The sequence below is a fragment of the Coregonus lavaretus genome (genome assembly GCF_964263955.1).
Source record: "Coregonus lavaretus genome assembly, chromosome: 5".
Lineage (NCBI taxonomy): Eukaryota > Metazoa > Chordata > Actinopteri > Salmoniformes > Salmonidae > Coregonus > Coregonus lavaretus.
The window spans coordinates 39,307,751-39,320,051 of NC_139992.1; the positions used below are offsets into that span (position 1 = coordinate 39,307,751).

Sequence of the window (12,301 nt, forward strand, 5' to 3'; positions counted from 1 at the left end):
CTGCAACAAGGGAGGCTTACAGGATGTTGAAAGCAGGCGCTGCCTACACCCCTACCTCTCTACACACACATGCTGTTGACAAACACACACATTGAACACACACACACTTACATCCACAGAGAGACTCGCTTCCTCATCCCCTTAGTCTTTCTTTGTCTGCCAATTTTCCTGTCTGTCTGTTTGTCCGTCAGTCTCTCTTTTTTCCATGTTTCTCTTCTTCTCTCATTTTCTCCTTCCTTTCTCTGTTTCTCTCTTTCTCTCAAGTGTATCCACTTTGGGAGTAGACATAGGTGGCGGCATGTGGCATGTGGACTTCCACATGAAATCCCCCACCCTAGCAGCAACGTTAGTGCAACATTAGTGTAACGTGTCTCTGCATCCTGTGAGAGCAGCATCCGACGGGAGCTCATTATCGCTGGGCATGAAGTCGTCTGTCAGGACCCAGCAGATTTGTCATCTCTCAGTATCTCACACTACCCAGCCAGGGATAGGGGAAGAGAGGGAGGGGAGAGAGGGTGAGAGAGGAGGGGGTTCTATGTTCGGGGTAGTTAGCTACAGAATCTGGAGAAACTCACAGAGCATTTCATGACCATGCACAGTAACTCTGTTACATTTTACATTTACATTTACATCATTTAGCAGACGCTCTTATCCAGAGCGACTTACAAATTGGTGCATTGAACTTATGATAGCTAGTGGGACAACCACTTTTTTTTTTTTATGGGGGGGGGGGGGGGGTGGTGGTGGTAGAATGATTACTTTATACTATTCCAGGTATTCCTTAAAGAGGTAGGGTTTCAAGTTCCTGACATTGTATTTTCATAGGAATCCATGACAGACATGTCATAGTGTGACTACGTGTCTTAATATATTCTAACCTTGTGAGGAGTCTATTGATTAGGTAGAGAGGGTGATATAATTGTGTTTACTGCATATTGCTTGAGATTGTATCGGCAACTGTGTTGTAACTTATAAATTCTTATTTTGAAAAAGGGCCGTAAATTGCTGAAACGTTGTCAATAAAAGTGTTCCTTCCTCCTCATTCTCTCAGGTTAATACAGTAAGAAATGCTTTTAGCCTGATTTAGTTTCAGAGCTCCACTTGCTGATATATGGTGTGATGTAAAACACCAGAAATATTAGTGATAATACGATAGTGAACGACCTAGAAATATTAGTGATAATACGATAGTGAACGACCCAGAAATATTAGTGATAATACGATAGTGAACGACCCAGAAATATTAGTGATAATACGATAGTGAATGACCCAGAAATATTAGTGATAATACGATAGTGAACAACTCAGAAATATTAGTGATAATACGATAGTGAACAACCCAGAAATATTAGTGATAATACGATAGTGAATGACTCAGAAATATTAGTGATAATACGATAGTGAATGACCCAGAAATATTAGTGATAATAAGATAGTGAACGACCTAGAAATATTAGTGATAATACGATAGTGAACGACCCAGAAATATTAGTGATAATACGATAGTGAACGACCCAGAAATATTAGTGATAATACGATAGTGAATGACCCAGAAATATTAGTGATAATACGATAGTGAACAACCCAGAAATATTAGTGATAATACGATAGTGAACAACCCAGAAATATTAGTGATAATACGATAGTGAATGACTCAGAAATATTAGTGATAATACGATAGTGAATGACCCAGAAATATTAGTGATAATAAGATAGTGAATGACCCAGAAATATTAGTGATAATACGATAGTGAATGACCCAGAAATATTAGTGATAATAAGATAGTGAATGACCCAGAAATATTAGTGATAATACGATAGTGAATGACCCAGAAATATTAGTGATAATAAGATAGTGAATGACCCAGAAATATTAGTGATAATAAGATAGTGAATGACCCAGAAATATTAGTGATAATACGATAGTGAATGACCCAGATGCCATATTCTGTTGTGTAGCCCTAAGTTCCTGCTAAGTGGTGTGTATGTTTAACTACTAGAAGTCTTTCCTGTTACAGCAGGGGGTCGCAGTTCCAGAGAGACCCACTAGGTGTCATCCTCCGACAACCTTAGGCACCTCCTCACTCACAGTCTGGACTAATCAGTATCCTATTGGTGTCACCTGTGTCTATCTGTTCACCTGTGTATTTATTCCCTCACTTCCCTGTGTTCCCTTGCTCAGTTTTCTCTGCTAGTTTCTCTATGTCCAGCAGTACTACTCAGTGTCTGATCGGAGATCTATGTACAGGTACTTGAGAAGTGTTCTCCCTGTTTCGTTATTTGTTTCAGTCGTAGGTAGTATTTCGTATTTTGGCTGTCAAATGGTTTTTGGAGACTTATTTTTATCGTGATAAGTCCGTTATTTTGTATTTTGGCTTCGGGACCACCAGTAAAGATCCTTGTTTCACCATCTCTGCCTACTGCCTACTGTCTATCCTGCACCGCACCTGGGTCACACCTCACCCCAACCCTTACACTTTCGTAAGTCCCACTTTAATGCATTTCACTGTTGTAGTTTTGATGTGTGTGCAGATTTACAATTGACAGATCATAAGTGAAGCATAAGCTATAGCACAGGTATAGGAGAGATGTGTGTGAGAGGCTCAGTCCCTGATCAAACACTGTTTCCTCTGAGATTCTGACTGGGCTAGTTTCTGCTGATCCTTACTTTTCTAACTGTTCCTAAAAAAGAGAGAGAGTGGGAGGGGGAGAGGCACGGAGGAGAGGAAAGCGAGGGAGGGCAGAGATGCATTTGTCTTTTCTGACATCCAACTTGATTACAGAGCAACAGCAGCAGGCAGGAGAGAGAGAGGAAGAGAGTGACAGAGGAAGAGAGGAGAGCAGGAACAAGATACACGTCTAGTCATCTGTCACTAACCCTACGCATGAGTCCCTCTGTCACTCTCTCGCTTTCCCTCTCACAATTTCCCCACAGCTATCGATCGATCGATCGATCGATCGATCGATCGATCTATCTGTCTGTCTGTCTGTCATTCTGTCTCTCATTTCTCTGTCTTTATCTGTCTGGTGGTACGTCTGTATCACTCTTTTTCCCCCATTTCTAATTCATCGTTCTCTTTTTTGTCTTTGTCTATCTGTCTCTCCTTCTCCCTACAGTATATACTATCTTTCTGTTCCTCTTTTTTCCTCTCCCCTCCTCACTCCCTCTATCCCTCATCGTTCCCCTGTAGAGGAAGTCTGCCTGCATTTTATTAAATGTGGGAATCAGTCTATAGGGAGACTGAGACCTGCCAGGTGTGTTTGTGAGTGTGAAAGTGTGTTTGTGAGTGTGAAAGTGTGTGTGCATGTGAGTGTGTGAGAGAGTGTTTGTGCATGTGAGTGTGTGTGTGTGATCGACACGGGGCGGTGGGAACGATGTTTCAGCATTTCACCAAACAAGCAGAATGAATGGCACAGTGGAGGAGTAGACATGGAAGAGAGAGAGGACCGGAGGGAGAAATGGAGGGAGAGAGGAAGAGCGGGAGGGACGGGTGAGGGGTGTGTGACAAACACAGGTGGGAGCTCTGGGATTTATGGGGGGGAGGTGGGGGTTAGTGGTTGGTTTAGACAGCAGCTGCGCTTCATTGACGGGGCTCCCTGTTGGAATGGATGAAACCAGCTTGATTTGACAAAGAAATGTAGATTTTCGAGAGGAAATGTACAGGCAGCTTCACAGCTGTATAATATTGTTGTGTGCTGCTGCTAGTTTAATAAAGATTAGATTTTTACTGACAGAATATATGCTCTCCTTTTAGAAAACCCTGTAAGAACACATTTATGGCTTTAAACCTAACATTGAAGGTGTGGGGGGTTCTTGGGTTGTGTACTGCTGCTGCTGATGATGAGTGTGAAAGCTGCGAATGAGCACAGCTGTGAGGCTGTTTGCTGCTGGGCCAGAGAACCAGGCCTTTCAGACTTCACACAAGACAAGTGTCTCTGTACCCATCACTGTTTTGTTGATGAGGCTTGGTGTGTGTGTGTGTGTGTGTGTGGGCAGATGTCCCTGCACTCTGTCACAGATGGGCTTTGCGATGCCACCTTGGTCTGCTCCAGCTTCGCTAGGATGGTTGGACACTGAGACTACTGCTGGATAGGGGTGTGTCTGTGTAGAACAAAATGTGTATATCAGCTCAGAGGGAGTTGTGCAGGTGTGTGTTTGTGTGTCAGTGTGTTTGTGTAAGCCCTGGGGCCAGGCATTGACTGGTGTAACTCAGTGAGTGTACTGTACTGTGTTTAGTGGATGAGAGCTCGGTGGTAGTCCGTCACCTAATCCTCCACCCACCCAGTGCTTAGACCCCTACTGCGCTCACCGCTCGCCTGCAATTAAACCACTACAGAGGCACACACACAGGCGCTGAGAGAGGGAAAGATGGGAGGAGAGACTGACTCAACAGCATTGCTTGATTTCCCATGGGTCAACATTTACGGATAAAGTTTCCCTGTTTCGGTGTCTTGTGTGTATTCATATTTCTTTCAGAATTTGGAGCATGTATGCATAGCATGCGTGCATTTGTGTGTGTCAGCCCGGTGCTCCTCGGTTCCTCCTGACCCTGCTGGGTGTTACATAAGTCACGCTGAGGGCCATTATGTCCCCAATCTGCCTCTCCACAGAGAGAGTGGAAGGGGGGATGGGGGCAGTTGGAGGTAAAGAGGTGGAGAGGTGAGATTAGACAGGAAGAGAGGGAGGGAGAGAATGGGTGTTCACTAGATGACCAAACATATAGAAGGAGGAATAAATGGATAGAGTTATGGTACACTGATAGATCCAATAAAATGAAGATGGAGCATGAAAGATTAAAGAAGGACAGGGGGAAATGAAGAAAGATGGTGACAGGAAGAGCGGGAGGTTACGGTGGTGTTGAAGTAAGGACTGTTCTGTAGCTCACACAGGGAAAGGGGATACCCAGTCAGTTGCACAACTGAATGCATTTAACCGAAATGTGTCTTCCGCATTTAACCCAACCCCTCTGAATCAGAGAGGTGCGGGGGCCTGCCTTAATCGACATCATCGGCGCCCGGGGAGCAGTCGTTGTTGGGGATTAACTGCCTTGCTCAAGGGCAGAATGGCTGAATCGAACCAGCGACCTTTCAGTTACTGCAGGCTGGGCCGGGCCCTGTCACATTTTATATCCTCCTTATTGTCCGAGTCAGATATACAGTACTCTGCCTTTCAGCATTCTCTCTCTCTCTCCTTCCCAATCTCTTATTTTCCCTCTATTCCACTCCGTTTCTTTCCCTCTCTTTCAATCTCCCTCTCTTTCTCTGCATCAGTGTCTGTCTTTCTCCCTCTCCCTCTCCCTCTCCCTCTCCCTCTCCCTCTCCCTCTCCCTCTCCTTCCCCCTCTCCCTCTCCCTCCATCTCTCCTCCTCCCTGTGTCTCAGTAGTCCTGCTGTGAGGATCAATCTTGCCGGGTGGACTGGCTTGTGTGTGTGGTAGTCGTGATTAAACATCAAAGTCTGTACATTAACCATTGTATGCAGGAGGGAGAATAGTGTGCGCCGGGAAAGGTTTAGTTGGTTTAGAGTTGGGATTAATAATGGAAAAGAGAAAGAAACGTATTTCTCTGTAACATTTGAAATAGTGTCTTTTTGGAGTCAAACTCTCGCATGCTGTGTGTGTGTGCGTCTGTAAATTAACTTATAACTGTCCTATTCAAATATTTTAATCCTATTTTGTGTGATAGAGAGAATGGGACAGAAGCAGTGTTGATGCTACTTCTTAAACTGACTCATTTTAAAATGTCTCCTGATTGGCTCATGAAGTAGACTAAAGAAGACAATAGGAGATATCAGACAATCAGAAGACATAAGAGTATCTAGTAGTATTTAATAGTATCTAATAATGTATTGTTTGTGTGTAATTAACCTGTAATAGTAAGTAGTGTTAACAGTCAGTAGCCTGTGTTTGAACTAGCCCACCTAGCCTCCAGGCTAGTGAATGAGTGAATGAGAACAGGAAGACACTAATAGCATCTCTAAGCAATTCTGTTGACCTCTATCTGAGCAGCGGAGTCCCAATGGTCTCCCACCTCGGAACACTTTTAATTGAAACAGGCTCTTAACGAGGTTAGCTGCGGGGGGTAGTGAAGGGGGGGGGGGGGCATCATATACGAAGACACACGTCAAGTGGTGCGGGGAGGCGGGTGCGTTTAATAAGAAGAACTCCGATCTTAGGAGTGACGAGTGACAGCAACCCCCTTTAGTATTACCCAGATGCGCACACACATTCGTACACACACATACACACAGTCTAATAAGAGCACACAAGCAGAGTGTACGTCGTGACTCAGTGTGGGTGTGTGTGTTCCTCCCCTTCCTCACAGGCTGTTATTAGGGTCGTTAAGTCGACAGTAGCTCTTAATTAACTCAAGCTGAGGTGATGATGGTGGGGTGTGACTGCATCCACTCTGCTTCTCTGAGAAATGGCAAACTTGAAATGAACACACACACTCCTGGAGCATACACACATTCATTAGCTGTCTCTCATCATCTATTCCATCTTCCTGTTCCGCTTCTCTTCACACTGTTTGTCAAAAGATGTATAGAGGGAACCCAGACTGGTTCTATACTGTATAGATACCACTCTCTTCTGTGTTCTCTCTCTGTTTTTCTTTACCTCCCTTTCTCTACCTCTCTCTTTTCCTCTGTCTCACAACATCACTAAAGCCACCTCCCTCTCTTTCTCTTTCTCTCTATTGTATCTTTCTCTCTTTCTCACCAAGCCTGTTCCTCTCTAGACCTCAGGATAAGTCTGGAATTGATTTAGATTTAAAATTCCTCTTCTTCTGGCGTGGTGTTTTTCTTCCTAACGACTGTGAAGTTAACCAAAGTGTGTGTGTGTGGTTAACGCCTCACGCCTCTCAGCACTGCCTTATTCGTTAATCATTCATGGGCTTTCTCTAATGATATCATTAGGCTTCTGAATGGAGAAATATACACACACACTCACTGAAATGGTTACACACACGCATTCCCGAGAGCGAGACTGATCTCTTATTTGTTTTCAAACCTTCTATAATATTACCCTGTTAAGTAAAGTGGTGTTTTGGGTAAACCTGACACAACCTCTCTCTCTCTCTCTCTCTCTCTCTCTCTCTCTCTCTCTCTCTCTCTCTCTCTCTCTCTCTCTCTCTCTCTCTCTCTCTCTCTCTCTCTCTCTGTCAGTCTCTCTCTCTCTCTCTCTCTCTCTCTCTCTCTCTGTCTCTCTCTCTCTCTCTCTCTCTCTCGCTTCAGAAAAGAAAGGGGGAAAAGTTGTTTTTTTCCCAGTGTGCTTTGCTTTGCCCCTAGACGACGCCTAGGGATCCAGCGCGCTAACTCAAACATCTGTTTCCTTCTTTTTCATATCTGTAACAAATAACAAACCTTGGGTATTAACAATCTTTAATACGCTGAGCACGTCCCCAATTATCCTACCTAACTGCACCAAAAAACGCTAGTTATATTCTAATCCCTTTCCTGGTCAAATCATATTTATATAGTAGAGATGTTATCCACGGTATTATATTCTTTTAGTTTTCGTGTTTAGACGGCAAACAGAAGAATCAGGGTTTTTCCTGGAATGAATTTTACACTGATTTTACTGTGAGTGTATCTTCCTTTAGCTACTGTGTTAAGGATGTAACATGCTACACTGCTGACATATGACGTTTTATATGGTCCATGTCTTAAAGGAATACAGTCAGATGAACTTTCAACGTCAGATGAAGTTTCAACGTCAGGTGCACTTTCAGAGTCAGGTGAACTTTCAGAGTCAGATGAACTTGTGGATACCATTTTTATGTCTCTGTGCCCAGTATGAAGGAACTTGGTAGTAGTATCGCGATCCAATGCTAACTAGCGTTAGCGCAATGACTGGAAGTCTATGGGTATCTGCTAGCATGTTAGATACTGTATAGCATGTGATTTTGGCCCTAGTGGTAGAAAATCCCAGACTTTTAACTTGAGACGAGCTGTAAGTGGAAACCGAAAGAACAAACTCACTTTTTTCTCTCTCATTCCCTTCATCTCTATCTCATTCCATCTCCATGTCTCTCTCAAAAGCCCCTTGATTCTTTCTCATCTCCCCTTTTTCGCTTTCCACCCCCCCTTCTCTCTCTCTCTTTCTCTCTCTCTCTCTCTTTATCTAACCCTCTGTTAGGAAAATTATAGTCCAATAGCGATTACCAGAGAAAAGTGCTTTTCCCCTGTCTCTCATCCCTCGCTTGTTCTTCATCTCTCCATTCAGATATGAAGAGGGGATGGATGGGGGCACATCAATAGAGGTTGCGTCTCAAATGTCACTCTATTCCCAATATAGTGCACTACTTTTGACCAGGGCCCATAGGGGTTCTGGTCAAAAGTAGTGCACTAGGGAATAGGGTGCCATTTGGGACGCAGAAGAGACTGGCAGCTCATCTCATTTTAATTGAGACATCCATGTTAAGAAGAACATGAATATTTAACCGGCCCAATTAATATGCTAAGGCCAATTTAAATGTTTTAAAATTCACTGTGTAAATTATTGAAATTGCATTCACTGGGAACTTCAGACATTTCATCAAGTGTTTAGGCTCTGATGTCCCAAAGTGATGGAATTTAAATGGAGTAGATTCAAGCTGAAATGGGACACCGTTTCCCATAATGCATCTCTCACTCTGTCTCCTTGACCTCTCTCAGGCGGTGACCCCAGGGTTGGGACCAACACCAAATGTATCCGGCTGTATTATATGACTAGGTCTCTTTAATCAAGTGTGTGTGTGTGTGTGTGTGCCCCCCCCCCCACACACACACACTCTCGCTTGCATACATACACAGACGGGCAGGAAATGATAAAACACCCACCATCTGACGTTTCACTGAACACTGAAGCGCCAAGCGATGGACGGCGTGCCGCCGATTAAAGTTGGCGTTTCGAGTGACTGCTCTCTGCAAATTATAAAAAGCCGGCGGTACGAGAGCTAACGGCGGCGTCATCGTGGTTACACACGCGTGGCTCGCCTTACGGTACAGAGGAAGATGGATCTGAGGACTCATTGTTAGTGACATGTTAATTTCTCCACCGTCACTCACACACTGGAGGCGTCCGCTATCAGAGTGAAGGGACACGGACCCAGCCATCAAGTCCCTCTCTTTTCTCCTCTCCTCTTTTTCCCCTCCCTTCCTGGGAGGCTCCAATGCCGACTGTTGAATCAAGCGGTCGTTAATGTTTAATGTTGAGGTTTTATAGCCTAGTGCTTTCTGCCTGCGTCTCTAAGGTTCTGTCTAATTCATGCTATTGCACTTTGTACGTGGCAGCAGTAGTGTTTAATTTAAGTTTAGAGGGAGGGAGTTGATTTGATTTGTCAGAGCAGATGATTGAGGTTCAGAGGTTAAGTGCCATTTTGGCTCTTAATCTGTCCCCCAGCAGGCTCTCCCCCGCAGGGCTCAGCCTTATTAGAGATGATGATTATGATCTGATGGATGATTGTTTTGACAGTGATATGATATACTGTATTAATCTCTCTCTCTCTTCTCTCTCTCCTCTCTCTCCTCTCTCTTTCTCTGAGCCAGGCAGCCATGGTATTATGGCTGGGGGTTCAACCTGCCAAGAGGTCAGGCTCTGCTGGACAAGTGGAACCAGATCCCCGACTCCACCGACATACTGGTCACACACTGCCCCCCACTGGGTGAGGGACACATTACACCTGGGGGAAACAATCATGAGACAGCATCGCACGCACACACACGTATGCACACGCGTTACATACACACGCACATATGTACACATTCACACACACACATGTGCGCAGACCCAATGCTTTGATAGATTGTCAAATAAGTCATACTTTTTGAATAATCTGTAATTTATTCCTGTTATCATCCTCGTGTAAATATCTACCCACACTTACATACACATTTGCATAACACACGCACACTTTCACACCTCATCTCCCGCTGCAGCTGGGAGATGCTCAAACGAGTGTGTGTGATTGATTTCTGTGGCTCCAGCGTGGCGTCTCGCCTCTAAACACAGGGAGTTATTTTCCGTTCAGTTTAGCCAAGTGTCTCCAGCTCCCCTCTCCTCATAAGCCACCAGCATATGGAGCAGCTACAGCGGGCCACTAAAGCGTGTTAGAGGGAGAGACAAAGAGAGAGGGATAGAGAGAGGCTGGGGAGGAGGAGGAGAGAGAGAGAGGGAGAGAAGGAGGGAGAGACAGAGGGAAAGAATGAAGAGGACAGGGAGGAGTGAGCGAGTAGAGAGACGGACAGAGAGCTACAGAGAGACGGACGGTCTAGAGAGAGAGGAAGAGAAAGAGACAGCAGATAGCGAGGGACAGGTGAAAAGGGACAGAGTAAAAGAGTGAGAGACGCTGTTCGTTCGCACTGCGGCAAAACCTGTCGTCTTTTATGGGGCGCGATAAAGCGATGGAACGGAGATGGAGGAGAAATATGGCCTCTCTTTATCTAGCGCTGAGGAGGAAGTTACACAGGAGGGGAAAAAGCTGTATAAAAGCTGTATACTCACCAGCTGCCTTAAAACAAGCAGATAATTAGAGTTGAGTGTCCAGAAATGGAGACGGAGCCATAACTCTCCACATCATCACAAAAGTATCCACAGACTTGTAAAGTAACCCAAAGTGATTTGAAGGGGTTTTAGCTGAATTGCATTTTCTTATTTCGAGCTTTTCACTAGATTCCAAAGCACCTCCAGTGTGTGTAACCCCATCCACCACCAATGTGTGCATGGCAGAAGAAAGAAAAGTATTGTTAGTGTTTCTATTGACTCAGCAGTATGCTTCCTATAGTGACACTAAATCAGTCTCTCTCACACACGTCACACTGCGTGGAGCAGAGTGCAGCGGTGTGTGTAGCAGAATGTGTGTGATTCATCTCTATTCTCTACAGGGCTTCTGGAATAGTGTATTATAATATTGGTGGGGTTTAATGTGTATATGGGGTGTAGTCATGTGTCTGTATGTTATATCACCAATGTTTACTATGCAGTTATTGATGTGTGTTGTGTTGCTGTCTCTTTGTAGGGTTCCTGGACTGGGTTCCTAAGAAGATGCAGCGCGTGGGCTGTATGGAGCTACTCAACACTGTCCAGAGGAGAGTACAGCCCAAACTACATGTGTTCGGACACATCCACGAAGGTACACACCCACACACACACACACACAAACGCACATACACACTTTCATTCTGTATGAATTAGGTTTCTCATACTGCTACACAAACCTGCATATTTAAATCAGATTATTGATCTTGTAGCACAAGGTCTTTGGAATACATCATTATGACTTGTTTATGGTTTCTTGCAACGATGCTGTATTTGATTCTATTAAAGAGTCATATATTATGCCTATAAGTGGTACCGTGGCATCTCATCCAGACTTGTAAGGGGGGGGCTGAGAGGCCTTCTCTCCAGGCTGAGAGATGCTTTTTTGGGGTTAGCGGGTCAGTGTGGGTCCTCTGGAGCACCATGGCCCCATCGGAGAGGACCAGATTAGTAACTAGATCACAGGGAGGAACAGGCTGGATTTAGCCCTGTGTGTGGATCTGAGTGGGACTGCGATAGACTGGGAGCAAGGAAGAAGGGAGAAAAAAGGAATTGTAGCTTTTGTCATTTGTCACACATTCATAAGACCAGTTCATTATGAGTGATCTAAAAAGGCAAAACGTATCTCACCTGTAAAACATTTGCTACATGTCAAGCGAGATGCAGTTGCCGCTGTAAGTGTTAGATGCGGATAGTTGTGTCAATAAAGGGAAATGTAGAGAGAGTGGAAAGAAGTCAATGAATAAATGAGTGTTACTGTAACAGTCTTTATCTCCCGCTCTGATAGTTGTATCCCCTCCTCTCTCCTCTACCTCCTCCAGGTTATGGTATGATGACTGACGGCACCACCACGTTCGTCAACGCCTCGGCCTGCACCGTCAACTTCCAGCCCATGAACCCGCCCATCGTCTTCGACCTGCCCAATCCCACCAGGACCACATGACTAGAGAAGCCCCGCCCTGCTGAGCCCCCCTCCAATCAGGAGCCTAGTGGTGCGAAGGCAGGTAGGTGAGGGTGGTGGGCAGGTGTGGTGGAGTAGTGTAGATATTCAAGGCTCTAATAGATGCTGTGTGTGTGTGTGTGTGTAGCACAACATTCACACACGCCCAAGTCTCTTACGGACAATGTGTATGTCTAGAGAGACAGGCGCTGTTGCCAATCCTCACTTGGCAAATCCATTGATGTTCTTTTATGTACTGTCTTTATTTCAACAAAAGCTCTTACAAACTGGAAAGTAAGGCAAAAGACAGACCCCAGATGTCAGCATTAGTCTGTAAATCTTCTG

The 12,301-nt window shown here is 44.8% G+C and overlaps 1 protein-coding gene across 1 annotated transcript in view; it reads left to right on the plus strand.

The window, feature by feature from the left end:
- Positions 1–11,959, plus strand: part of mpped1 (metallophosphoesterase domain containing 1) — a gene marked incomplete at its 3' end in the record, with an annotated part of 90,653 nt that extends 78,694 nt beyond the window's left edge. The window contains exons 5-7 of the mRNA XM_084161124.1: positions 9,532–9,643; positions 10,997–11,110; positions 11,838–11,959. Coding sequence (XP_084017250.1) covers positions 9,532–9,643; positions 10,997–11,110; positions 11,838–11,959 — 348 coding nt within the window. The remainder of the gene's footprint in view (positions 1–9,531; positions 9,644–10,996; positions 11,111–11,837) is intronic.
- Positions 11,960–12,301: the final 342 nt, after the last annotated feature.